At 38.5% G+C, this 27,871-nt stretch overlaps 1 protein-coding gene across 15 annotated transcripts in view; it reads left to right on the forward strand.

The window, feature by feature from the left end:
- The window catches only part of MRTFB (myocardin related transcription factor B), a 258,022-nt gene that overhangs the window by 68,892 nt on the left and 161,259 nt on the right, over positions 1-27,871 (forward strand). For 6 of the 15 annotated variants that reach the window (XM_082429618.1, XM_082429615.1, XM_082429617.1 and 3 more), the window contains one exon: positions 871-935. The exons of 7 other annotated variants lie outside the window; for them this stretch is intronic. Coding sequence is in view for 2 of the 8 variants with exons in the window: in XM_082429625.1 (XP_082285751.1) it covers positions 23,367-23,384 (18 nt within the window). In the remaining 6 variants the exon portion in view is untranslated. Of the gene's footprint in view, positions 1-870; positions 936-16,182; positions 16,218-23,264; positions 23,385-27,871 lie in introns of those variants that run through there. 2 more of the 15 variants (XM_082429626.1, XM_082429625.1) reach the window with 2 other exon arrangements.

A 27,871-nucleotide genomic window follows, 5' to 3' on the forward strand; every position in this document is an offset into this window, starting at 1 on the left:
CCAGAATGTTCTGCTGCCTAATTCTACCAGTTCAGATATGTGCTGCCCTGCACCCAGTAAAAAACACGATCTGTCTCCACGTGTAGCTTGTCGGTTCTATAGCTGGGCCTTGATAGACTGGAAACTGTGAGGAGGGAAACTCTGTCCCTCATGTCCACCAAAGAATGCAAAATACCTGGCAAAGAACAGACACTCAGATATTTTAAAATAAGTAAATGAATAATTAACTTTGATCTTTCTTTTGCCTCATATTATGTGTCTGGGTAATTCATCTGTCACCCAGTACATTGTAAACCCCTTGAAGATAAGGCTTATGCCATTTCTCAATAATAATAGTAACAGTAATAATAATGGTGGTGGTGGAGGTGGTGAGAGGCAAATGGATTTATTTTATGTAAGAACATGTAATAATAAAAGCGAAAATTGATGTTCATTGAACATTTATTATGTTACAGGAATCCGATGTGGATTATCTCACATAACCCTCAGCAGTCCTGTGAGTTGGATCCTGTTATTATGCATGTGGGGAAACCGAAGCACATGGGTTTATGGACTTGCTCAAGATCAGACAAGCTAGGAAGTGGTAGAGCTGAGACTCAGATGCAGGTGTTCTGAGTCTAGCAACCCAGCTTTTCACCTGCTGCAAGGTTGAATACAGTCATGTGTAGGTCCTCCAACCATTTAGGAAAAGTTATTTACTCCACTTGCACCTGCTCATTTTCCTTCCCAGTCATGCCATTTTAGTAACTTGTATTTTATTCTTTCCGATTCCTCTCAGACTTCATGTTCTCCAGGAGGCTTTCTCTGACCACCCTGCCTGGCATGAGTAGATGTTCAATTAAAAGTAATTTTAACTTTTTTCCCCCCTAGGTTCACAGTAAAGGTGCTAAGAAAGAGAATGTAAGACAGGAAAATAATTAAATATTTTTACTGAGGTAAGTTTTTTATGATTTAATTTTTTTAAAGGAAATGTCTCTTATTTTTTAAAAATTCCTCTCCATAGCCTGCTTTCTTAAGCTGTAAGAGGGAGATTGTTTTAGGAGTGTTTAAGTTCATAGAACCTGAGGTTCTTAAGGTAGATGCCAGGAAATGTGGGCTGTTTGAATAAGGTCATTTGGCTTCCTTACTTCTTTGACTTGAATCTTTAAATTTCCATCATCTCATTGTTTTAAAGCGTGGTGCTGAGAAGGAGGTCCCACAGGTGGAAATCCATAAGCTGTTTGGTGATTATATATACTTGCAACATTCCGTGAAAACTTTGATTTTAAAGTAGGGAGTTGAAGGGATTTGAAGCCACTTGGTGAGATTGCAACACTTCATTTTCTTAAACGAAAATGTGTTGTTTATCTTCTTATTATAATAGTGAGAAAAAACCTCCCACAATGACACCTAATTCCTGCCACCCAGAAATGGCTGCCATTAATATTATTTTGGTGAAAATCCTTTTAGAAACTTATCTATGAATATAGAAGTATTTATATACAAATCTTTAAATAAATTGGTTTACACTCTATATGGTGGTCATTTTATTTATTTATTTATTTATTTATTTATTTATTTATTTATTTATTTATTTATTTATTTATTTATGGCTGTGTTGGGTCTTCGCTTCTGTGCGAGGGCTTTCTCCAGTTGCGGCAAGTGGGGGCCACTCTTCATCACGGTGCGTGGGCCTCTCACTATCGTGGCCTCTCTTGTTGTGGAGCACAGGCTCCAGACGCGCAGGCTCAGCAGTTGGGGCCCACGGGCCCAGTCTCTCCGCGGCATGTGGGATCCTCCCAGACCAGGGCTCGAACCTGTGTCCCCTGCATTGGCAGGCAGATTCTCAACCACTGCACCACCAGGGAAGCCCCTGGTCATTTTTAAATGCAACAATATTTTTATATATCTCTACACATGAATTGTAAAAGACATGCATAATCATAAATGATCATTTTACTGACCATGTAATATTCCATTGTTTTAGAGGCACCATACTTTATTGAATCATTCCTTTGATGACCATTTAGATTGTTTCTAGTGGATAATAGTGTGTTGATTAACCCTGTACTTATATCATTGTATACATGTTCATTTATCTTCTTAGAAGTATAACTACCCACACTGAGTTTTGTTCATCTTTTTAATCCTTGCCAGTCCAATAGGAGAAAAAAATGGTATCTTTTTTTTCTTTTTAATTTTATTCCTTTATTTATTTTTGGCTGCATTGGGTCTTCGTTGCTGCGCACGGGCTTTCTCTAGTTGCAGCGATCAGGGGCTACTCTTCATTGCGATGCCCGGGCTTCTCATTGTGGTGGCTTTTCTTGTTGCAGAGCATGGGCTCTGGGCACGCGGGCTTCAGTAGTTGTGGCACGCGGGCTCAGTAGTTGTGGCGCACAGGCTTAGTTGTTCCGTGGCATGTGAGATCTTCCCAGACCAGGGATCGAACCCGTGTCCCCTGCATTGGCAGGTGGATTCTTAACCACTGCATCACCAGGGAAGCCCCAGTATCTTTTTTGAGATAGCAGGGTTTTTGACTGGAGTAAACCTTTTATGTTTTAAAGACCTCTTTCATTTGATAGTCTTGCATAAAGAATTTCCTCATCGAGAACATACCTGTGATTCTCATGTGTAAGTGAGACACTCTCTTGGACTTTAAATGTGATGAAAATGTTAAAATATGTTGAGTTCTTTGTGTTTAGGTCTATTGCCCTGATTAACTCATTATAAATATTTTAAAATTATTGGCAACTAACTAATTGTCTTGGATACTGAAAGTTTTCCTTTATAGAGAGTAATACCTTTGTTTTTTCTTCACTTACAGTGGAGCTTAAAGAAGCTTTAAAAACTAACTTCTTAACATCTTTCAAACATGGATACCAATTGTAGAATAGCATACAGAATGTGATTTACAAATTTGCGTGATAACAGAATATTACTGAGTTATGTGAATATGTATTCACGTGTAAACCTATGAATATTGATGTTGAGTCTCATCTGTCCAAAGGATTTTGCCAGTTTCTGATATGAATGTGAGATCTAATTTTATGTTTGTTTTAGATTTTATTTCAATCAAATAAGGGTTACCTAAGGAAGGTCTCACATGAAACAGATACCAACTGTGTTATTGACCTACTGTTTGTTCTTTGACTTAATAAAAAGCCAGTTAAAATTCATCTCTTTTTCCTTGACATAAAATGTATCTTATAGAATGCCTTTCATGTGGGTGGTTTACTTTTCACTCCAAGTTAACATTGTTGAGGCTGGGACCAAGTGTGTTTTATTCACCATCTTACATCCAGCAACTAATGTGATATCTGGCATGTACATGGCAGACACTCAGGTCATTTTTGAAGGAATTAATGATTGGTGAATATCATCATTGTTAAGTTAGAATTAAGATGTAAATGAGAAGTGCCTTAAATTTTAATTAAGAAATTTAGTTTCTTGGAGAATAAAACTAGCATCTGTGATTTTTAAATGCATCTGAATCTAGACATGCATAATTGTAGTGACACTTGCTACCGTAACATTTTGTGATGTTTTGTTTGGACTGTTGATTTGGATTCTGTCCCGTTTCTTTGCAGAATCACATATACTACTGTGTTTTAAATCTGCTTTTTTGTCTGTTTTTTGTTGTTGCTGTTAAGGGCAAAGTAAGTGAAGTAGGTCAGGTACTAGATCTTATTAAAGAACCCATTTGTGTTTCATATTACAGACATGGGAATATCTTTCAGTTATGTTATTTGAAGACAAGGATAAAGTAAATGCCCCCAAATATATTTTAAGTTATAATGGAGAGAAATTGAGTTATATTTTAATTGGGGTTCAGCATTTATTAAAAATAAAAGTAGATAAATAGATTGCTAGCCATTAAGAAGAATGTGTAAATCTTTGTTAAGTATCCTGCCTATTAAGCTTTTCTGACTCATAACCAACTTTTCACAGCCAAAATAAACAGAGAGAATGGAACAATTATCTAATAGATTAAAGCAATGTTGAGGACTCTTGTTTCATACATTTTGTTTCCACTGGAGTATGGGATTCTAAAGAATGCATGTGCTAGTTTTAATCAGTATTTTAGCAGCAGTTATTGCATGTAAAAAAATTTAACTTATTAAATAATCCCCTAGCAATTTTTATTTGTACTTTAATTTTCTTAGCAACTCCTTCCTTAATAAATAGTCTAAAGTTAAATCTAGGCAGACTTGAAAGGAAATTATTGAGTCTTCATTAGTAGGGTCTAAATTAATTAGATTTCCTGGACTTTACCCTCTGATATCATATTGTGGCTAACGGTATGATCCTGTATTCGTTTTCTAAAATAACCAAAATTCTGTGTTCTTATATCTCTTTTCTGCAGTGGTATAGGGATTTGCTTATATTGTAGCTTTCATTTCACTGATGAGTTAATTTCTTTAATTGCATGCTTTAAAACCCCAATTCTAAAAATACTCCTGGAAAGTGAGGCATTACTAGTAGTAGTAAAACTGGAGTCTTAATTAAACTTAAGACTTTATCATTTATTTCTCCTTTTAGCTGCATTTGTAAAAATTTTTATACTGTATTTAAACAGATTTCAAGACATTCTTAAGTATTTAATGGGTTGGATTCTGTGCATTTGCAAGTTTCTTCCTATTTTAGGCATAAAGCTTAAAGTTTAGACTGGCAGTGTAAGTGGTTATTTGATTGGAAAGTTAGAAAGAGGAGAAGTTCTGTCTTCATATACAGGGTTTGTGGTGGTAGAATATTTAGATGAAACTGTTTCATGGTCAGGGTGAGAGTACTGAACTGCAGTAGGAGGGCAAAAAACTTGTTAAGTGCTTATATGCGATATGGATAACAGCTCCCTAGCAAAGCCAGCACTCTGGCTTTACTCCTGTAGTATCTGTAATGAGTTGGTCTCTCACAGAGGTTTTTGTTGTTGTTGTTTGTTTTGGGTTTTTGTTTTGTTTTGTTTTTTTTGTTTTTTTTAAAGGACTGTATTATTTTTCACTTGTGAGATCAGTGTTTTATTTTTTCTTTATTTTATTTATATTTTATTTTTGGCTGCATTGGGTCTTCATTGCTGGGCGTGGGCTCTCTCTAGTTGTGGTGAGCGGGGGCTGCTCTTCGTGGCGGTGCACAGGCTTCTCGTTGAGGTGGCTTCTTTTGTTGTGGAGCACGGGCTCTAGGCGCACGGGCTTCAGTAGTTATGGCACGTGGGCTCAGTAGTTGTGGCGCACGGGCTTAGTTGCTCTGCGGCATGTGGGATCTTCCCGGACCAGGGCTTGAACCCGCGTCCCCTGCATTGGCAGGTGGATTCTTAACCACTGTGCCACCAGGGAAGCCCCCAGAGAGGTTTTATTAAACTCTGAGTCTTAAGGGGAGAGTTTTGGAAAGAGGGGTAGAGAACAATAGCTTTGGGCCACAAGTTCCATAATGAACGTGGTGCTTAGTGAAACTCTCCAGGAATAGCTGTCTCCGGCCTCCGAATGTCCAATTGCCCTTGAGACATTTCCCTCCTTGCTAACCCTAGAAACTTTTCCTGGTGTTGTGGTGTGATGGAACATTGTCTGGAGCTGGGCGGAGGGAGTCTGACCGTCTACCGCTGCAGAGTCTAGATGCTCTCTTTAAGTAGACTTCCAGCATGGGAGGATGGCATATCCTCGCACTGTGATGACAAATATGGGAAGTCCATACAAGCTTTACCTTCGTTCCAGTTTGTTCAGAGAGGACACCTAGTTCATGGTGAGGGTTATGTTTGTGTCTGCTAAACCCAGTAAGTTTTGTTTTAAGTAGATTTCAGTCTATTCTAATGTAACAAAGTTTTTCAGTCTGAATGTTCTAGCAGCCATCACTCAAACGTTAATTGCTGTCAGTGGGAAGGGATATCCTCCTACATCTTTTCTGGAGCACTTGAAACCATCCCACTTCCTTTTTCTTTTACCTTAAGAACTGATTACTGACACTTGGGAATTATAATCAGATTGCATCAATCTTTATGGAAAGGTTACCAATTATTGCACTGGAAAATAGGCATTTGTCTCTCATAGTAAGTGTTTCTCTTGGTGTGTCTCTCTCAGTTCATTGCTTTTAAATACCTCTTAGGTGAATGAATGCTTTGTGTCATGCCCTGATTTAATACATTTAAAACAGACTTTATGGATGGCTTTCTTACTTTCAGTTATATGGGAGGGGGAATAATTTATTCAATATGGAATTTTCATAGGATATTTCAGTTGCTTAGATGTCCTTGGGGTAGAAAAGAAAGGTTGATGTCAATTACTTACACTGTGATACAAGCTCCAGAATCAGTATTTGCATTGAAGAGTTGAGAGCAGTGAGGATTTTTATGGTGGGGATGTACACATAGAGCACTGGGCTCTACCTCTTGTGTGTGTTCTCTCATTTTGTTCTCTAATGACTCTCTGAGGCTAGATACAGTCACTCCAGTTTTAGAGAATAGAAGGCCTTGGTTATGAGATTTGTCCTTGGGCACTCGGCTAGTATGCTTAAAACAAAAAACAAAAACAAAGCAATGACTTGAATCCAGATCTCTCTGGCTCTTCTTGTGTACACCAACAGAGAAAAGGGTCTCACAGTTGTTAGAATGTTTCCATTATTGTAGATTAGTGAAATGTTGGGTGGAATGAAGACACAGCTGCTTTATTACCACCATCACCATCATTCTTACCGTCCTTTTTATTTCTAATGTTCTTCAACATTAACTGGTAAAGTTTAGGAGCCTGCCAGGGTATCTGGCTCATTGTGTTCAATACAACATAGGCTTGTTTAATTTAGCAGTGCTCTGAGATGAAAGGTTCATGACGGCCAAGTACAAACAGACCTTCTGTGGGATGTTAATTTTGTTATAGGAGAGAATGCTTGTTTTTCCTTGCTCTGTGCTAATAAAGAAGCTGGCACATTTTCTCATGAGTTAAAAAGGACTTGGACTTGTTTAAATCTGTGTAATCAAAGGGAAGTGAGTGGTTCTGATAAACATTTTTCTTTGTGCAGTCTTTGGTTAATTCCATTTCATACCTGCCAGAGAATTGCAGTGTGCTCTTTCATTCTTTCCTCTTTTTACTTTGGATTTGATATTATGGTTGGTCATTGTAGGGATTTGGTGGTAGGAAAATAAATCATTTCCTCATTTGAACAGATCGTGTGTTTTTTTGGTTTTTTTTATGACAGGTTATCCTGTAGCAGACAAAGTGATTCAATCAGACCCCTACACAGAGGTGTCACTATATGATTTTGTGCAGTAATTTTTTTTTTGTAACAGCTCTATTGAGATGTAATTCACATACCATAAAGTTCACCCGTTTAAAGCATAGAATTCGGTGGATTTTAGTATATTTACAGAGTTGTGCACGGATTCCCACTGTCTAATTCCAGAACACTTTCATCACCCCAAAAAGAAACCCAGGCCCAGTAGCAGTCACTTTCCATTCTTCCCTCTCGTTAGCCCCTGGCAGCCACCGTTCTACTTTCTGTGTCTATGGATTTGCTTATTTAGAGTATGTCATATAAATGGAATCATAAAATATGTGTGACCTTTTGTGTCTGGCTTCTTTCACTTAGCACGTTTTTGAGGTTCATCTGTGTTGTAGCATGTATCAGAACTCATTCTTTTTTGTTGCTAAATAATACTCTATGGCACGGATATATACATTTTGTTTATTCATCCCTTGATGGCCACTTAGGTGGTTTCCATGTTTCGGCTATTATGAATAATGCTGCTGTGAACATTCGTGTACAAGTTTTTTGGGTGGACATCTGCTGTCGTTTCTCATGGATTTATACCTAGGAGTAGGATTGCTGGGTCTCATGGTAATTCTATATTTAACTTTTTGAGGGACTGCCAAACTGTTTTCCAAAGCGGCTGTACTATTTTACGTTCTGATCAGCAATGTTAGAGGATTCCAGTTTCTTCACATCCTTGCCAACACTTGTTGTTTTTTGTTTTGTTTTGTTTTTCATAGTAGCCATTCCGGCGGGTGTGAAGTGGCGTCTCGTAGCTTTGATTTGCGTTTCCCTGATGGCTGATGAGGTCGACATCTTTTCATGTGCTTCTTGTCCAATTGTGTATCTTTTTTAGAGAAATACCTATTCAGATTCTTTTCCCGTTTTTAAAATTGGGTTGTCTTTTTATTGTTGAGTTATAGGATTTCCTTGTATATTCTAGATGCACCCTTCCCACCGCATATGTCCTTATCAGATACATGAATTGTAAAAATTTCCTCCCATTCTGTGAATGGTCTTTTCACTTTTTTTTTAATGTTCTTTGAAGAAGTTTTTAATTTTCATGAACACCAGCTTATCTATTTCTCTTTGGTTGCTTATGTAGTCTTGTCTCTGTTTGAAATTTTCTGTAAGTTAAAAAAATCACACCTTATTTCTACACATCTCTCATTTTAAAAACTGGTGCAAAATTAAATGGTCAGCTGTTAACTATACCGTGGGTTAGAGGTTTTAAATATCTTTCGTGTTTTTCAAATATTCTCATCTAATTCAAAGTGAGAAGACCAAGTTTCCTAACCTAATACCGAATGTGCCTTTTTCTAAATTAGAAAAATGTCTTTCAGTGTTCTGCCTAGCTCAGAATTCATGTGTCATTCTGTGAACATTTTTAAGTGTTTTGTATGTAGTGAGCACTTGATTGGGCTTGGGGATCCAGAGGTGAGTGAGACATGGCCCTATCCTCATGTGAACAAGAGCTCACATGCCAAGCTAGAAGCATCCACAGAGGACAGTGGAGGTCCACAGAAGGCAGGAAGGAGTAGTCTCCTGTATCTGGGTGAGAATGCCTCACTGAAGAGTGGACACTTACAGCAGCTCTCTTGAGATATAATTCACATACCATGAAGTTCACCCATTTAAAGCATACCACTCAGTGGATTTTAGTATATTCAAAGTGTTGTGCTCAATTCACAAAGGTGGGTAACAATCAGAACTTTTAGTTAGAGTCATTGATTCTCTCCTTCAGTTTCTTGCTACTGTGTATACAATATGTCTGGGACCAGATATCTTATAGTAGCTGTATTTAGCATTCTTAGTGTAATAAAATGTAGGCAAATGTAGGCATAGGTGTGATGACTTTGATGCCTAGAAGTGAGCCTAAAGAAAACCACTTTTCTTTAATTTCTTCAGGTTTTCCACGTTTTCAGAAAGGAAAATATCCTGCTTACCAATCAGTTCAGCATTGATGTGTGTGTGTGTGTGTGTCTGTGTGTGTGTGTGTGTGTGTGTGTGTGTGTGTCTAAGCCGTAGCCCAAGTATTTCCATATAGTCAGAGCATGAAATGTTGCTTGCCTGGAGAGGAAGATTGATTGTAGAGAGCTGGGTGTGTCCTGTTAAGGAAGTTAGATTTTGCCCGTATTGATGCTGGAGCCACTCTCCAGCAGGGGGAGAGTGATGTGGTCCCTCTGGCTGCTGTATTATGGATGCTAGATGCAAGGGCAGGACTGGGGACAGGAGACCCATTAGGCTGTCCAGTAAGAGGTGATGAGGACCTGAACTAAGGTATTCGTGGCAGAGTTGGATAAGACACAGGCTGGAAGTGTTTAGGAGCTATTAGTCAAGAATCCTGGCTACAAGTAACAGAAACCCTCCTCAGACTATCTTAAGTTAAAAGTTAAAAGAGGGATTAATTGGAAGGTTCCTGGAGAAGGTTGTAAAAGGTATGAAATGCTGCAGAAACCAGGAAAACCCAGAGACCCTGTGGATTGGAACTGGTCTCATCAACACAGAGATTCTTTCTCCCATCTCTGCTCCCTCGGGCGTCTGCATATGGCAAGGGCCATTGTCATACTCTCCAACCAAGAGGAGGAAAGAGCTCCTCTTTCACAACTTTAGTTTTTAAAATCCCAGGGGCTCTCTTGGCCTTGGGTTTTGTGCCTTCACCTGGCACTGGGATCTTTGGAAGCTGTCTACCACCATCTCATTGGGAGTTCCCAGAAGAAGTGGAAGAAGGTTGTTCTGGGCAGAGCCAACCATGTACATCTACTCTGGAAATACTGAGATTAAGAAGATCTGAGGAGGAAGGGAGGGCCAAGCATGCCTCCCACATTTGTGACTTTGGTAACCTGTGATGGCACATTTCCATCCGAGAATGAGTTCAGGGAGCAGGCAGACCGGAGTGCAGTGGGTAAACTGAGTTCAGTTTTAGACCAACTTAGACTGGAACATAGAACTAATCACAGTTTGTATGTTACATATTTTTATGATTATTAGACTGGTTTGGCTTTCTTCACAGGTGGAAGCCCCTTGAAGACAGGGACTGTCTTGTTTTCTTCGCTCTGAACCTTCAGAGCCCAGCATGCTATACTTGGCACATAATAGGTGTTCAGTAAATATCTTTGTGAATGAATTCAGGAGAACAGGTTCAGCAGGCAGCTGGACGGACAGTCTGGATCTCAGGTGAGGACAGGAAATATGGATTTGGGAGTTATCAGTACAGGGCTACATAGTGGACAAGCTTACCTAGTGGCTAAAGGACTGTTATAAAAGCTCAGATATTGTACAGACCTGTAATGTTCATGTCCAGGTAATGAACTTATGCCTTTTCCTTTTTTTTTTTTTCTTTGTCCTGCTGAGTATTTAATGTCAGTAATTATCTACTGACAATTCTGCTAATTATTTTTTAAAATTTTGTGATTAGAATTAGATTTGTGATAGATAGGGAAATAAAGGTGATAAAGACAGATTCTATTTCCTTTTAAGAATAACTGACTCATAGGATGAAACCTTGGATATGATTTCACATCACTCCTGTAAACTCTCACAAAAGATGTTTATAAAACACTTGGAACAATACAGATTGTACTAAGAAAATGTGCTTTGATCAACTCTGGAGATACAAAGCAGGGAACTTAATAAATCAAGTCCAATTTGTGAATGGAAAAGACTGGAAGTTCACCTTAAAAGTAAGAACTCAGTTCACGTCAAGACTTACATTTTGTATTCTGAATAGCAGATGTTAATTTAGTTTCATCTTTTATATAAAAATAAGATGAATTGCAGATTTCAGATCTTGGCATCTTGAAATCTGACTCCTGATTCCTATCTCTTAATAGCCGTTGGAACACTAGTGTAGAAATGGAATTTGACTTTGGTTTTTTACCCTTTAATTTTGAGGTGAGTGTGCTTCCAGCTTTGTCTTCCCTCTATATTCAAGAAATCCAAATCACTGGTAGCTTGGATATGGCATAATTTTTAGTATTTAAATATTAGAAAAATAGGGCCTTGTTTATCTAAAGTAGTAATATTATGTTGACACTTGGGAACGATGGTTTTTTGGTTTTTGTGCTTTTTGTTTTCATTTTAAGGCGTAAATACAATTGTATTACTTTTGTGGGCTAAACGCTCTTGTCCTACTACCTTGCCATATGACAAGATATTCTAGTAAATTGCGTATATTTTAAGTGTCTTTGTTTACTGCTTAGATTCCTTTCTTTCCCCCCTGCAGTAGGGGTGAGCCATATTTATTTATTTATTTAAATTTTCACCGAAGAACTTTCACTAAATTTGCCTGACTCCCAATGCAGGCAAGTGTCTTTTAGCAAGTTAATCTAAAGGAGCATTTCTAAAAACTCAAATTGAGTAGATTATAGTATCCCAGCTTTTTAAATTACTGTAGGGTATATATTTAAAATATAACACAGATAATTTTCTTTTGGTTTATAGATTAATGCTTATTCTTTCAAATGGAGTTTCAACACATATCTAATAGACTAAGACTCTGTGCATTCTGAATTTTACCAAAACTGCTCAAAGACTGGGAAAGAGAATACATTTCAGATTTTAATGATCAAAATTATGGATTTGACTCCTGCATAAATTAGTGAAATAATACACGGAAAAATCTCTGTGCTGAGACCCCAGACCCCAGCAAACTGTATCCCTGTTGAAATCAGTTACAGAGCTGAAATTAAAGAATGTTGATTTTTGGAGGTACCCCTTATCAGCTCCTGGGAAAAAAATAGTTAGTATGCCTCAGATAGAGTTTAGCTTATTCTGTATTCTTTTTTTTTTTTTTAATAAATTTATTTATTTATTAATTTATTGGCTGTGTTGGGTCTTCGCTGCCGTGCACGGGCTTTCTCCAGTTGCGGCAAGCAGGGGCTTGCAGAGCACGGGCTCCAGGCGCACAGGTTTCAGCAGCTGCAGCACACGGGCTCAGTAGTTGTGGCTCACGGGCTCCAGAGCACAGGCTCAGCAGTTGTGGCACACGGGCCCAGCCGCTCCATGGCATGTGGGATCCTCCCAGGCCAGGGCTCAAACCCGTGTCTCCTGCACCAACAGGTGGATTCCCAACCACTGTGCCACGAGGGAAGTCCCCGCTTATTCTGTATTCTGAAATGATTTTTATTAAGAGGTACTTAGCTTCATTGTTTACTAATTAATTCTTCAGAGGTAACATCATTCAAACTAGAAAAGTTCACAGCCTAGCTGACAGAGAAGGAGTCAGCGGCCCTTACAGATGTTGGTGAACAGCGGCCCTGAAGAAAGAGGCCTGAATCCTTTATGCAGCTGGGCTCGGGGTTTGTCAGGGTCACTCTTCTACTGCACCACCTAAAACAACAAGATCGCTTTCACATATGTACTATTTCCTTCCATTAATTTTTGGATTTTTTGATGACTGATAAATACAGTTCAAAAAGGAGCATTAAATTACGGGGGGGGGGGGGTTGGAATCCAAATATTTTATTGCTACTCAGATTTAGTCTAATTAGGGAAAAATTTGTCTGAGTTATGGAAAGATGTACAATTGAAACGCACCTCTGATTAAGTGTGTGTGGAATTTAGGCTAACGTGTTGCCTAGCAGTTGTAAAGAATCTGGTAAGTGATTCTAAGTAATAAATACGTATTCTGTATGTAAACAGACATTTCTAATGTACTTCAGCTGTGGTCTCTGTAGTTTAAGTAGTGACAGATCTTGATTATGCTCTCACTGAATAGTCTTTCTTACTAGACAGAGAATGCAGAAGGTCTTCAACCAGTTCTTGCTCCTGTGTTCGTAACGCTTGGATTTAAGTCAGTTATATTCTTCGTCTCAGAGATAGCCAAACAGTGTGCAGAAATGCTGTAAGGGTGGAAGCGCGTGGTTTGTAAACTTCTTTACAAGCGTGTTGTCCATGAGACTCTCGTACAGAGAACAGCTCGTCTTCAGAGGGCAGCGGAAGGCTGGACTGGTGCCCCAAAGGGGCTCCAGGAGCACCACTTGCAACCGCTGTTCAGGCTGTCGTGAATCAAAGGTCAAGCCTGAGGAGGAATGAAGGATAAAGTACTCATTCCTGTATCCTATTTATAACTTTATGCTGTATTATTTACTTATATGAAAAACACGGATACGCTTTTAAATCAGAGTTGTTTTAAATGTTCAGCACCACTTTACACGTGGTCAGAAGTAATAATCACACTTCTAGCTACTCTACCCCATAGCTCTACGGCAGTCTTGTCGTCTTAGAAAAGAGACCTTGCCTGACGACAAGATTACGATAACAAAGCGTGGGAGAGAAATTGTCATATACACGTAGTCCTGTCACGACGTTGTTTCTCTTCCGTGTTAAAACTTACAGTCTGATTAAAGTGAATGAGAGAATAATAACCACACTGAGAAAAAACAAACACCAAGTGCTCACGGTTCCAGCAGTCCACGCTCTCAGACAGGTGTGCTCCCGCTTGGGGCCTGGCTTGGGAGACTCACTGCCGAGGAGTTCAGGATTTCATCTGTGCTGTTTGTCAAGGGAAATAGCTCTGTGACCTTGGGCAGGTTCTTCAGGTCATTAACACTCTACCAAGCTGTGAAATGCTCCATCACAGAATTGTTGTGTGGGCTCGTGGAAATGCTGCCTCTGAAGTGGTTAGCACAGTGCCTGGCACGTTATAAATTGTCGGTAGATATTAGGTGACGGAACAATACTTTCCTCCAAAAGGGAATGTAACAGGGCAGTAATGGACAGTGGAGGTGTTGTGAAGAAACACAGATTTGGTTCTCAGCTTGAGTGGAACTCCAACTGCAACAGGTGTCATTTCACCATTTTAATTAAAGTAAATATTGGAGGAGAGATGGAAAAGTTCCATAATGGGAAGTTTATGTTAACAGCTGTTGAATGTCTCTACTTTTTGGACATATTTCCTACCATTTTACCTAAAACAAAATCATTTTCATTTTTACAAATCTGTAAAACAAAAACCAGAAGTTAAAATGACTGAATACTCTGGTTTGTTTTTTATCTTTTGTTTTAATGGTTATTGCTTCTCTATGGGAATGAGAATATTCACAAACTATGCTCACAGAACCTGTGGTCTGGAATGCTGTGGTTACTGAATATTTAGGAGATTAGCAGTGTTTAATGTGGGTATGACTTTGGGTATGATGTGTTTAGAACATGTGACAGGGAATCATTGTGTCAGTCAAAATTCACTAAAAGCTTATCGTTTGGTAAAATTGTTCCTTTGAGAACAGAAAACATGATAATTCAAAGGCAGCCTGAAAGTTTTAGGAAAGGAATAACAATGTCTAAGGGAATCTGAAGCACAGTGCATCAACAGTTTTCTCTAACAAGGGATAATTATTGATTTTTTTATCCATTGCATGAGTTCATTGGATTCTTTTATTAAAAAATCCTAAAAGAGAAGTACCACTGGAGGGGAAAAAAGACGGTATAGGTTTTCAAATGGATACCCTTGATAAACTAAAATTTTCCTATATATTAGTGGCAAGAGACGTGGACTTACTGAGTTTTATTTATGATGATTAAATAAGCTTATATCTTCCATCAGATGTAATTACCATCCTTGGTCCAATAGGCATGGAATTCTCTAAACTCTAAACAATAGAGAATGTGCTGTGGTAGAATGTCATCTCTGCTACTAACAGGAAATTTACTTAAAGTTGCCTAGTTGTTATATATAGTTAGTTAATTAATTAATTAATTAATTAATTAATTATGGGTCTGTCTACCTGTTTTTCACATCTTTTTATACTTCCAAGCTGGCAGGAGCTCTTGAAGATGACAAGCTCCACTCTGGCTGTGTATGGAAGTACTTTTTTTAGTATTTGTCCTGAATTCACTTAGGTTTCAAGATATACCTTTGTTCTGTAATTTTAAGCTGTCAGTGTACAATTCTTTAATCATCTTATCACTGGCATTTATTATTTTAACTTTGACCGTATTAGAAGAGTCATCCTATTTCCATTGATATTCTTTAGTTGTATTATTTAAATGCAATGACTAAAACCTTACAGAATATTCCCAGGCTAGATGCAGAATGGCTTTGTAATTTGGTACTGACCGTGCTGCCTGAAATCTACCATGTACAGCAATGCCAGACAGAGTACATGTGCAATAAATGTTTATTTGAATTAATGAATTGCTCTAGGGTGGGTTGTGGTTATAATATTTTCAGAATTAAGTGACCAAGCATTCAGTACTGGTAATTTAGCTAAACATTCGGGCTTTGTTTGAAGCCAATAAACAGACTGCTGTGTAATCCAGGGAGACCAGTCTGTTCACTTTTCCATCCAATAGTAATTTACTTTTACAGTTGTGTTTATATAAAGTAAAGGTCAAAAGAAAAGGTGTTTGACGCAGTTATCTCAATTGCTTTGCTATAGTGAAAGATTTTCAGTGTGCTAATGAAAAAAGGACAGTTTAAAATGGACATTGTAAAATATAAGCAGTTATTTTCCCCCCAGCTTTATTGAGGCATAATTGACCTGCAATAAATGGCATGTGTTTAAAGTGTACAATTTAATCTATTCTGACACACATATACACCCTTGAAACCATCACCACAGTAAGGGTAATGAAAATATACATCACCTGCAAAAGTTTCTTTGTACCCCTTGGTAATCCTACCCTCACGCCTGGCTGCCCCCACCTCCATGCAGCCACTGATCTACTTTCTGTTGCTTAGATTAGTTTGCCTGCTCTAGGGTTTTATATAAGTGGATTCATGTACTCTGTACTCTTTTTTGCCTGGCTTCTTTCACTCAGCATAACTATTTTGAGATTCATCCATGTTGTTGAGTGTATCAATAGTTTTTCCCTTTTTATTCCTGAGAAATATGGGTATTCCACTATTTGTGTATATATCTGTTCACTGTTGATGGCCATTTGGGTGTTTCCAGTACTGACTATTTTAAATAAAACTGATCTGAAAGTTTATATACAAGTCTTTGTATGGACATATGCTTTCTTCTCTCTTAGGCAGATACCTAGGAGTGGGATGGCTGGATCATATGGTAGGTGTATGTTTAACTTTTTAAAAACTGCCAAATTATTTTTCAAGTTGTTGTGTCCTTTTACATTTCTCACCAACGGTGTATGAGAGTTCCAGTTGCTCCACATCTCTGTCAGCAGTTGGTATGGTCAGTCTTTTTAATTCTAGCCATTCTAATAAGTGTGTCTTGGTATCATCTCATTGTGCTTTTAATTTGCATTTTCCTAACAACTAATGTGTTGAGCAAATTTTCATGTGCTTATTTGCCATTTCTCTGTGAAATATCAGATCTGTTATCCATGTATTTATTGTATCTTTTGTTTTCTTATTATTGAGTTCTGAGAGTTCTTTATATATTCTGGATATAGATTCTTTATCAGATAAATGATCTGCAAATATTTTCTCCCAAACCGACTTGACTTTTAATTCTCTTAACAGTGTCTTTCAAAGAGCAGAAATTCTTAAGTTTGATGTTCAGTTTATCAATTTGTCCTTTTAAGGGTTATGCTTTTGGTATCATGTTTAAGAAATCTTTACCTAATCCTAGATCATAGAGATTATCTCCTGTTTTCTTGTAGAAGTTTCACAGTTTGAGGCTTTACATGTAGGCATATGATCCATTCTGACTTGATTTTTGCACATGATACACGGTGTGATCAGAGTTCATATTTTTTGCATATGGATATCTAGTTGTTCCAGCACCGTTTGTTGAAATGACCATTCTCTCTTCACTGAATTGCCTTTGCACCTTAGTCAAAAATCACTTGTGGGTCTATTTTGGAGTCTGTTTTGTTCCATTCATTGTTTGTCTGTCTTTATGCTACTATCACACTGTCTTAATCACTACTGTAGCCCTATATTATACTAAGCCTTAAAATTTGGTAGTGTTAGTCCTCCAACTTTGTTCTTTTTTTTTTCAGTTGTTTTGGCTATTCCAGGTCCTTCACATATCCATATGAAGTTTAGAATCAGCTTATCAATTTATACAAAACAAAATCTCTGCTGAGATTTTGTTGGGGATTATATTGAATCTATATGTCAATTTGGAGAGAATTGACTTCTTAAAACAGTGTTGAGTCTTCCAACCCATGAGCATGTTATTTCTCTCCTTTATTTATGTTTTTAATTTCTCTCAGCAATGTTTTAAAGTACAGATCCTGCACATCTTTTGCCAGATATAGCCTGTTTCATATTTTTTGGCCTTATTATCAGTGGTATTTTTTAAAATTTCAATAAAAAATTGTTCATTGCAATTCAGAAGTACAATACAATTTATAGAAATACAATTCAGTTTTGTATATAGACCTTATATCCTCCAACTTCGCTAAACTCACTTATTCCAGTAGCTTTTTTGTAGAGTCTGTTGCATTTTCTATGTAAATAATTATGTCATTCCTCATCTTAGAGGGAAATCATTCAGTCGTTCACCATTAAGTGTGATGTTAGCTGTAGATTTTTTTGTGGATTCCCTTTATCAGACTGAGGAAATTCTCTCCTATAATTAGTTTGCTAAGAGCTTTTTCAGGAATGGATTTTGCTAGATATGTTTTTGCATTTATTGGGATAATTGTATAGTTTTTGTTTGTTTGTTAGTATGGTAAAGTACATTGAATATATTTCAAATGGTAAACCAGCCTTGCATTCCTGGGATAAACCCCGCTTGGTCATGATATATTATCCTTTTTATATATTGTTGGGTTTGATTTGCTAAAATTTTGTTTGAAATTTTTGCATCTGTGTTCATGAGGGACATAATAGCTTCTTGTAATGTCTGCCTAACTTCAGTATCTGGTTAATGCTGGCTTCATAGAATAAATTGGGAATTATTTCTTCCTGTTCAATTTTCTGAAAGAATTGGTAATATTTTTTTCTTTAAATGTTTGTTAGAATTCACTAACAAGGCCATCTGGATCCAGAGTTTTCTTTGCGGGAGGATTTTTAAACTACAAATTCAATTTTTAAGATAGATGTAGGGCAAAAAAAAAAAATAGGTCTAGGGCTATTCAGGTTATCTATTTCTTTTTGAGTGGGTTTCAGTATTTTGTATTTTTCTTTTTTTTTTAAATTAATTCATTTATTTTTGGCTGCGTTGGGTCTTCATTGCCGCATGTGGGCTTTCTCTGTTGCAGCAAGTGGGGGCTACTCTTCGTTGCGGTGCGCTGGCTTCTCATTGCGGTGGCTTCTCTTGTTGCAGAGTATGGGCTCTAGGGCACGTGGGCTTCAGTAGTTGTGGCTCGTGGGCTCAGTAGTTGCGGCTGGCAGGTTCTAGAGCACAGGCTCAGTAGTTGTGGCGCACAAGCTTAGTTGCTCCGCGGCATGTGGGATCTTCCCAGACCAGGGCTCGAACCCGTGTCCCCTGCATTGGCAGGTGGATTCTTAACCACTGTGCCACCAGGGAAGTCCCAGTATTTTGTATTTTTCAAAGATTTTGTCCATTTCATCTAAGTTGTTGAATTTATTGCCATAAAGTTTTCCATTACAGTCCCTTATTATCTTTTTCATATCTGTAGGATGTATAGTAATATCACCTCTGTCATTCCTTATATTGGTTTGTAATTTGTGTCTTTCTTTGTTCCTGATTAGTCCATTTGGAGGTTTATCAAATTTATTTACCTTCTCAAAGAACCAGCTTGTGTTTCCTTTGTTTCTCTTTTTAAAAATTTGGTTTTCTGCTCTGATCCTCATTATTTCCTTTCTTCTCCTTACTCTATGCATGTGTGTAATTTTAATTATTTTTCTTTTTGCTAAATTTTTCTAATTTTATACAATATGGTTCTTTAAAGATCTTGATTTAAATTGTTTCCTCCCCAAGGTAAATGAGGATATTGAGGCTCAGAGAAGTTGAGACAACAGTTAAAATTCATAGCCTTATATCCATTTTCTTAGTGTCATAAATGCTGTGATAGAGGCAAGTAAAAGTGCAGCGGGACCACATAAGAAGGGGGTGAGACTGTGAAGAGTGCATAACAGGACCTCTTTGGAGAATTGGATGTCTAAGGGATCTTATTTTGTTGAGGTCTAGGATAAATCTGTGAGACCAAATCCAGAGTATTAGTTTATTTTACATTGGTTGCAGATCACTCTCTTGGTTGCTGTATTCTGAAAAATGAGTTAGAATATTCCAGGAGTTAACTCTGCATACACCTAATGTTCCCTTGGGTTTAATTGACAGATCTGCTTTTTATTTCTATTAAGACTGTTTGCGGTGGTCGTGGTAACTCTAGCTGTAACAGTGGTGGCAGGTTTTGCTGACAAGAGTATGTTGAATAGGAGGAAAATCTGGGGGTGGAATGTGGGGGGATTGTTATAAAGATTTACATCAGTATCTCACTGCAAACTTAGTCTCACTTAGTAATGAATATTTCTCTAACAAACTATTCCTTGTTTAACACATTATAACTTTTTTAAAAAGTACTTTTATCATTAAAAAGCCTTAATTCTATAATTATTTTATAAATAGAGTGAAACCAACATGATGTGGTAACATCTCAGGGTCCATATTACAAGGTTGAGTTCCCCTCCAATCTGAATCAAGGTACTATATTTAGGGATTTTGAATAATACATAACAGATGTTTGCTGGGAGGCACTAGTAGGGCTGGTGGTCAATTGTAGGGAAGAAACAAAAGGGAAAAAAGTAGAGGAGTTACTTTCAAATGGCCATGAGGGCCAAGAATTACGCGTATTATTTTATTTTTTCTTAAAAAAAAAGAAAGCAATGTGAACCTGAGCCTTTTTAAAAAAAAATTATGGTTGAGAGAGCAAGCTACTCCTTTAACTGTTTGCTTCTCAAAATTATCAAATTTTCCATCCTTTAAGACTGTAGAGGAGAAAATAAGCAGTGAGTTGTGATGGTGTCAAGACCAGAACCCAGACTCCTGGGTCAGAAAACCTGAGTTCTAACGCAACCTCCTTCCTTTGGTCTCTGTGTAACCACGAGTTTAGCTTAATGGTACTTTTCTTCTGGTGTGGTTTAAATGAGAAAATGCGTGAGTTATCACTCAGACGTTTAATACTATTTTGGGTAGGGGACCCATTTTCCTCTTCTCAAGGACTAGAGGAAATAATTAAGAGTAATATGAAGATAAGAAGCTACTTAGAGTTTTTGTTTCCTAAAGGGATTCCACCTCATGCACTCTATCTACTTTTATTTATTTTTTATTAATTTTTTTATCGAAGTATAGTTGATTTAAAATGTGTTAATTTCTGCTGTGCAGCAAAGTGACTCCGTCATACACATAGGTACATTCTTCTTTATCTTCTTTTCCATCATGGTTTATCCCACGATATTGAGTATAGTTCCCAGTAGGACCTTGTTGTTTATCTATTCTATATGTAATAGTTTGCATCTACTAACCTCAGACTCCCAGTCCTTTCCTCCCCTACCCACCCTCCCCCTTGGCAACTACAAGTCTGATCTCTGTGTCAGTGAGTCTGTTTCTGTTACGTAGATAGGTTCATTTGGGCCATATTTTATTTTATTTTTTTATAAATTTATTTATTTTGGGCTGAGTTGGGTCTTCGTTGCTGCGTGAGGGCTTTCTCTCTCTAGTTGCAGAGAGTGGGGGCTACTCTTTGTTGCGGTGCGCGGGCTTCTCATGGCGGTGGCTTCTCTTGTTGCGGAGCACGGGCTCTAGGCGCGTGGGCTTCAGTAGTTTTGGCTCGCGGGCTCAGTAGTTGTGGCTCGCAGGCTCTAGAGCGCAGGCTCAGTAGTTGTGGCACACGGGCTTAGTTGTTCCATGGCATGTGGAATCTTCCCGGACCAGGGCTCGAACCCGTGTCCCCTGCATTGGCAGGCGGATTCTTAACCACTGCACCACCAGGGAAGTCCTGGGCCACATTTTAGATTCCAAATATAAGTGATGTCATACGGTATTTGTCTTTGTCTTCCTGACTTTCTTCACTTAGTATGAGAATTCTAGTTGCATCCGTGTTGCTGCAAATGGCATTATTTTGTTCTTTTTTTAATCTACTTTTAGAATTATAATTTTTTTCTAATTGAACAAACGTAACTGAATGTCCATGCGTTGGTAATTGCTTTAAAACCATCAAAGATTAGCTCTTCAGTTTTGTTTGACCTCAGACTTTGTAATGATGTGACCAGCAAACAGTATGTTCTAAAACAAGTGTTGGCGCACGCGCGCTCTCCCTCTCTCTACAAGTCTTGAAGTTTATATAACATTGTGTGTGGGGGGGGGGCGGGGGGCGGGTGCTCGCCTTCTCCCTCTCATGACAGGTACTTTGGAATGTGCGTTTTCCTCTAACTGAGGACTTCCCGTTGAGTGGTGAGAAGTCTTGGTGTAGAGAGATCATTTGCAAATCATCTCCCTTTGCGTGGAGTGGCCCTCCTTCCTCACCTTCCTGTCCTTCCCCTGTCTTACTTGTTAGGATTTAGCTCCATTCCTTATTTCCTCTGGGATCCCTTTGCTGATCCTCTTGCCCAGTTGTGTTAAAACGCCTCCCTCCCATGCTCCCATCACACCTCGTCTCATCTAATGTCCTTTACCACACCATGTTGTGATTGTTCTGTTTTCTTGTCTGTCTTCCTAACAAACTCTGAAGTCAGGGAATTGATCATGTCCATATCCCAGCACCCAGCAAAAGCCTGATTAAAGGTGCTCAGGGAAATTGTGTTTGGAAGGAAGCCTTGAGTTTGGTGCATTACATTCAGAGAATGATAAGAATACACTATTTATCTAACAAAGGTATTTCTTCTTCCATATTCAAGCCTCATCTCATTTATTTGTTTTTGTTCTTTGTTTTTACTAAGGAAACATTTGAGCTACAAGAATGAGCTCAGGGGTTTTCTTAGTGTCATCAACACCCTTAGTATTACTGACACCCTATTGCTCTGTGCTTTTCAGATCCAGGGACTTTAGCGGAACCCTGGGATACATCCATGAATTCCCATTTCCACTGCTTCAGTTAGGAGAACGGAATCTTACAGTAATAGCAAAAAACTATACTTTTGCATTAGGCACATACATAGGCCAGCTGGCTGCAGCTGCAGTCTGCTTATAATACCTTCACAAAGCCAGTCCAGCAAAGCTGCAGTGACTTAGGTGCTGAAATTGAAATTGAGATTGAAAGAGTAGCAATTTTAAAGAGGCACTGGTCCCTGCTCCCCGTTTCCGTACTATGGAATAGTAAAGAGGATTAAAGTACTGCTGCTGTCAATCAGGTGATACTTAACTTCCCTTCAGAACTTCTGTTCTGTCTAGTTTCTGGATGCTGAGGCATAGAAACCATGATTATTATTGGAAGAAAAAACAATGAAATCACATGATGACGTGACATATGTATTATTTAATTTATAATCTACCTAGTTAATGGATGACAATTTCTTTTCAAAAGGTGTTCTCGAACCAGAATGGGGGAGAAAAACAGAACAGATTACAAATGAATTTTGACATGGTATAGAACAGCGAGGTCCTGAACCAAAGTTTAGGCAGAAAGACTAAAGATTGTCTGTTTTTGTTTATTTGGTTGGTTTTTTTAGTCTATTTTTTATTTTATTGAATGAAAAATTCTTTAAATTCTGTAGTGCTTTACAATTTTCAAAAGTTTCACACACATGATTTCATATAATCCCATAATAACCCTTTTTTTTAACCCCCTACCACTATGCTGCCCCTCCCCCCTTCCCTCTCCCCACTGGTAACCACAGTTTGTTCTCTATATCAGTGAGTCTGCTTCTTTTTTGTTTTATTTACCAGTTTGTTGTATTTTTTAGATTCCACATATAAGTGATATTATATGATACTTGTCTCTCTCTCTGACTTATTTCACTTAGCATAATGCCCTCCAAGTCCATCCATATTGCTGCAAATGGCAGAATTTCATTCTTTTTTATGGCTGAGTAGTAGTCCAGTGTGTGTGTGTGTGTGTGTGTGTGTGTGTGTGTGTGTGTGTGTGTATACACACCCCCATCTTCTTTATCCATTCATCTGTTGATGGGTACTGAACAATGTCTGTTTATTCAGATCAGGAGGAACCTGTAAAGGCCTAATTTGTTTGAATTATCTGGGCTGAGCATATTTTCTCATTCTTCCCTTTTCACCATTTCTTAGAGATTCTGATAGAGACTTCACAGAGCTACATGACACAGTCTCCTAACTTATTCCTGAAATTCATGTTCATCAGATGCAGCAGCAACCTGACGAGTGAACGTGATGAATGAAGCTCATGGGGTAGATGGATGTCTCTATTTTTCACTCAGCAGGACAACATAGTGAAGTTCTGTTAGTCTATTCATCTAGCTGAATCTTAGCTCTTAAATGTATCAGTGTTACATGAAGTCTTCATTAACTAAATTGTTGGGCTTTCACCTTACAAACCAAAGAGCATCCCATTTGTCAAAAAGAATCAAAACCAAAAAAATGAAAATTGTTTTTGTTAACACACAATTATTTCCAGTGGTGAAGTTTGAAAAAGACAGGGTTTTAAATGTAAGCTTTGAGAGACTTAGTAAATTTCAGGTGAGAGCTTTTCCTTTAAGATTTAATTAACTCATGGACTTAGGCACCACAGTCCATTTTCCCTGGGTAGCTGTCCCATTCACTGGACAGCTTTCCTAGTTAGGGTAGGTGATCACTATGTTTTGTGGCTTCCATGCTGCAGAAATTATAGCTGGGTATAGTTAGCCCACCTTTGAGCTGAGGTGTATTTACATTTCTACATTGTTATCCTTTTAAGGACTTAGGGCTGTCAAGGTAGCAGCAGTGCTTTTTGTTGGTCAGATAATTAGGGGTGGAGGTAGTGGCTAGGAGGAAGGAGGCCTTGTATTTTTTTTTTATAAAAGAAAAAATAAGATGTGAATGAATGCCCAGACGTTGAAATTTAATATTATGGAAATCAGCAAACTTTCAGAAAGTAAGCAGCCTAATTAAGAATGAAAAATTGAACCCATTTTTCCTTTCCTTTGAGTTAAAATGACTGAGCTGGTAGAGGCCTTCAGAGGTTGTCTTATTCCACCGCCACCATACCCCATTGCCTCTTTTAGGCCATGTTTTAAATTAGCCCATAGAGGTCTCTCCATAATCTCTTTCTTATATATAGAATTGTCCATGACATATTTTATAAAATGTCCGTTGTCAGAAAGGAGTGGCATTTGTTACTTTAAAAATAAAATGTCACAATTCGTATCTTTTGGTCTGTGGGAGTCTGAAATACAGCTATGGCCTGATTAGGTGTACTGTTCTCGAATAGATATTTTAGATTTATGAAGTAGTAAGATTCTGTCCTTTTGTTTATGGAAATTATAGTCTAGTTATGTTTGAAAAATTGTTTTGATTTATTGTTAGTAGTAAAGCTAGAGTGTTCTTAGAGAGCAAGTTACAGAAAGTTAAATGCTGTCATTCTCTCTCTTCATACTAAGAACAAAAGCAGATGACTGTGAAGTATTTCAGTGAGTTGAACCTCAAGTTAGAACTTGCCTTTCCCAGTATTGTAAGAAGTACTTTGCCTAGTTGCTATGGAATCACATTTAAATTATTGAGTTGAAATTTATGATGTAGATCTCTGTACAGATCTGCTGTGAAAGATAGATGTTGCAAACTAAGAATCTTAATGCTACTGCTACAACTATTTCAAGAACAAATATTGACCACACACTTGCTGTGTGGAAGGTACTGTGTGGGAGCCCCGGGTGCACAGCTGGAAAGACAAGGTTCTCAGCCTTGAGAAGCTCAGATTCTTGTAGGGAAATAGTAAACAGCCACATGGACCAGAGTAGGACCATTGATAGAATGTTGGTGTGTGCAGGGTGCAATGGGAGGGTTGCTGAAGGGAATACCTGAGGTAACTTTAAGGATGTGTGGAATTTCCTGGTAGACAGGGAGGTGGGATGAAGGTTGTGCTCCCACAGAGGAACTGCCTGGATAGGGGCTAAGACGCGAAGAGTTGTTTGTTTGTTTTTAGTCACTACACGTCTTCTTAGCCATACTGTTAGGAAATATTCGGGGAATCTTAAATTTTTGAATTCATGAGCCAGTTGAATGTAGACTCTGGAGTCAGCCTGCCAGTTGCCCCACTTGACTGTGCAACTCCAAGGTATTTAACCTCTCTAGACCTTGTGAGGATGAAACGAGAGACTGTTTGTGAAGGGCATAGTTCAAAGTCTGACATTTAGTAAGCGCTAGGTAAATGTGAATTGCTGTTTAACAGCATCAACATTATCAATGTTCATTCTAGCCTTCTGGCAGTTTTGAATGCTTTTTGTTACTGAGGGTTCTGTGTCTATGCTTGCTTGTCCGTAGTGTCCCGTTGAGTAGTGACCGAGTGCTCAGCACTGGGCTGGGACTCCATGTGGGGAAGTGTGCATAGCTCCTATCCTCAGGCAGTGTCCAACTAAGCTGAGAATGAAAATGGGAAAATCTGACAAAAAGCGAGTGCACACTGAACTGTACTATATAGCTGTCTGTGCACATGTTCAGTATATTAATTAAAGTACAGGCATCTCTTGTTTTACCACGCTTCACTTCATTGCACTTTGCAGATATTGCATTTTTTTTTACAAACCGAAGGTTTGTGGCCACCCTGCATCGAGCAAGTCTATTGGTGCAGTTTTTCCAACAGCATTTGCTTACTTAGTGTCTGTGTCGCATTTTGGTAATTCTCATAATATTTCACAATTTTTCATTGTTATTATATTTGTTACAGTGGTCTGTGATCAATCATCTTTGATGTTATTATGACTCGCTGAAGGCTGAGATGATGGTTAGCATTTTTTAGCAATAAAATGTTTTTTAATTAAGGTGTGTACGGTTTTCTAGACATAATGTTAGTATGTACTTAATAGACTATAGTATAGTATAAACATACATTTTATATATACTGGGGAACCAAAAGATTCGTGAGACTCGCTTTCTGGCAATATTCGCTTTACCATGGTAGTCTGGAACTGAACCTGCAGTATCTCCGAGGTCTGCTTGTGTAGTTGCTTACGTGGCCCAGTTACTCTTCAAGGGGGTATAGGCATAGTTATCAGAGAGAGCACAGAGGGTAGAGATAGTAGTTCGGCAGAACCAAAGTTACCGATGACTCAGAAAAAAAGAAAAAACGGAAAAACTTTTCTGTGTGGTGGACCTGCTGGATGTAAGAGGGAAGCAGTTGCCCCCATGGTGTGATTCCAGAGCTGCCGCCTAGATCCTCTCTCCCATTCACATCTGGGTAATTGAAATTCCCTCATTTTGCAGGGCCACTTAAGAGGTCAACCACATATCTGTCATCTTTCTTTTAGAATGAAATGATTTATTGTATCCTTTGCTGATAGTAGTTTTTGATCAGATATAGGAATGAATGCTAAGTATAGAATAGGAGGTGGGTGCAGTTGAGGAGGGGGGTGAACATGCCAGAAGTCAGACTTTGTTTTGGTCTCTAACAACTCCCCAACAAAAAGTTCAAGGACAAACTGCCTTGCACCATCTGCTCTGCTAGAAACAAGGGATAAACACAGAGATGAAAAGATGAGAGCTCCTCACCTCAGTGACCTTAGAATGTTATGGGCAGGTGAAAAGACAAAGGTAAACAGGTAAGTGTAGTGCACATGGGGTGCAGTTACTGGAGAGGAAGGTACAGAAAGGTTAGTGGCGAAGTACACCAAGGAGAGGGCATAGCAGGGGACTTTGGGAACTCTACAAGACACACTTTCCTCTGTTGTCCTCTCCAAGTGTCTGATTCCAGGCAGAGACAGGATGCCCTGAGCTCTCATTCCAAACATCTGCCACCAGTGCCTCTCCTCCAGGCACCCCTTTACTTCAGGGGGTCCAGGGCACAGCAGTGAACTGCAGTGCTTCCCGAGTGGGAGCTTACAGTGAGTCCAGCTGCTGTCCACTGGCTTCAGTCCCCTTGACGAGGGCCATATGCTTCTCTGATCCCTGGATTTGAAATAGCTGCTGACCCTGATGTTGGGTGTTATGAAGGGGTAGGACTGGGGCAGGTTAAAGGATATCCAGGGAACCATAGTATCTATAGCGTCGCATGTCTGTATTGCTCTTTCGTACATAGTCCAAGTGTTTGGAATTCTCTTAACACACTTGAATCTTGAATATTTGAATATGATGAAAGGTTAATATTCAGAAAAGAATACTGTGAGAATGGGAGGTTGAATTTCATTATAAGCTTGAGTTCATTTAACAGCCCTTGGTAAAAATTCCTAAATGCATAGTAGTAACATACTGAATTACGCACAGAGGGAACTTAGAGCTGATGGACTGCGTAAATGGCTTTCTGGCTGTGTACGTTGACTGTTGAAATCCGTGTGAGAGAGATGGCCACGGAAGCAAGGCACCGTGGGTGACTTGGCCACTTCATAGAAGTTTGGGAGACAACATTTAAGGCCTGTACCCTGAAGGGGTTACTTCTGTCTCCCCTGAGATTCAAGATTTTGAATACATTTATTTTTATTTTTAAAGAGAATACTCAATTATCTCTCATTCAGTTAGAGTCTGAAAAGCTGTGTTTAATAATAAACTTAGTGTGTGTATGTGTGCTAATGTGTTTCAGTCAAAAGTTTCATAACAACAATAGCAGCAACTACACCAATAAAGAAAAGCTTCATCCCATCATCTCTACCAAGTACTACAGTAGCTTGATATCTGGGACTTTTAAAGCCAAGAGTCTTAATGTCTGTTATTTACTATAAGAAAATGTGAAGTCCTTATAGTAATCTGAAATA

The sequence above is a fragment of the Balaenoptera physalus genome, assembly GCF_965194825.1.
Source record: "Balaenoptera physalus genome assembly, chromosome: 16".
NCBI classification, from domain to species: domain Eukaryota; kingdom Metazoa; phylum Chordata; class Mammalia; order Artiodactyla; family Balaenopteridae; genus Balaenoptera; species Balaenoptera physalus.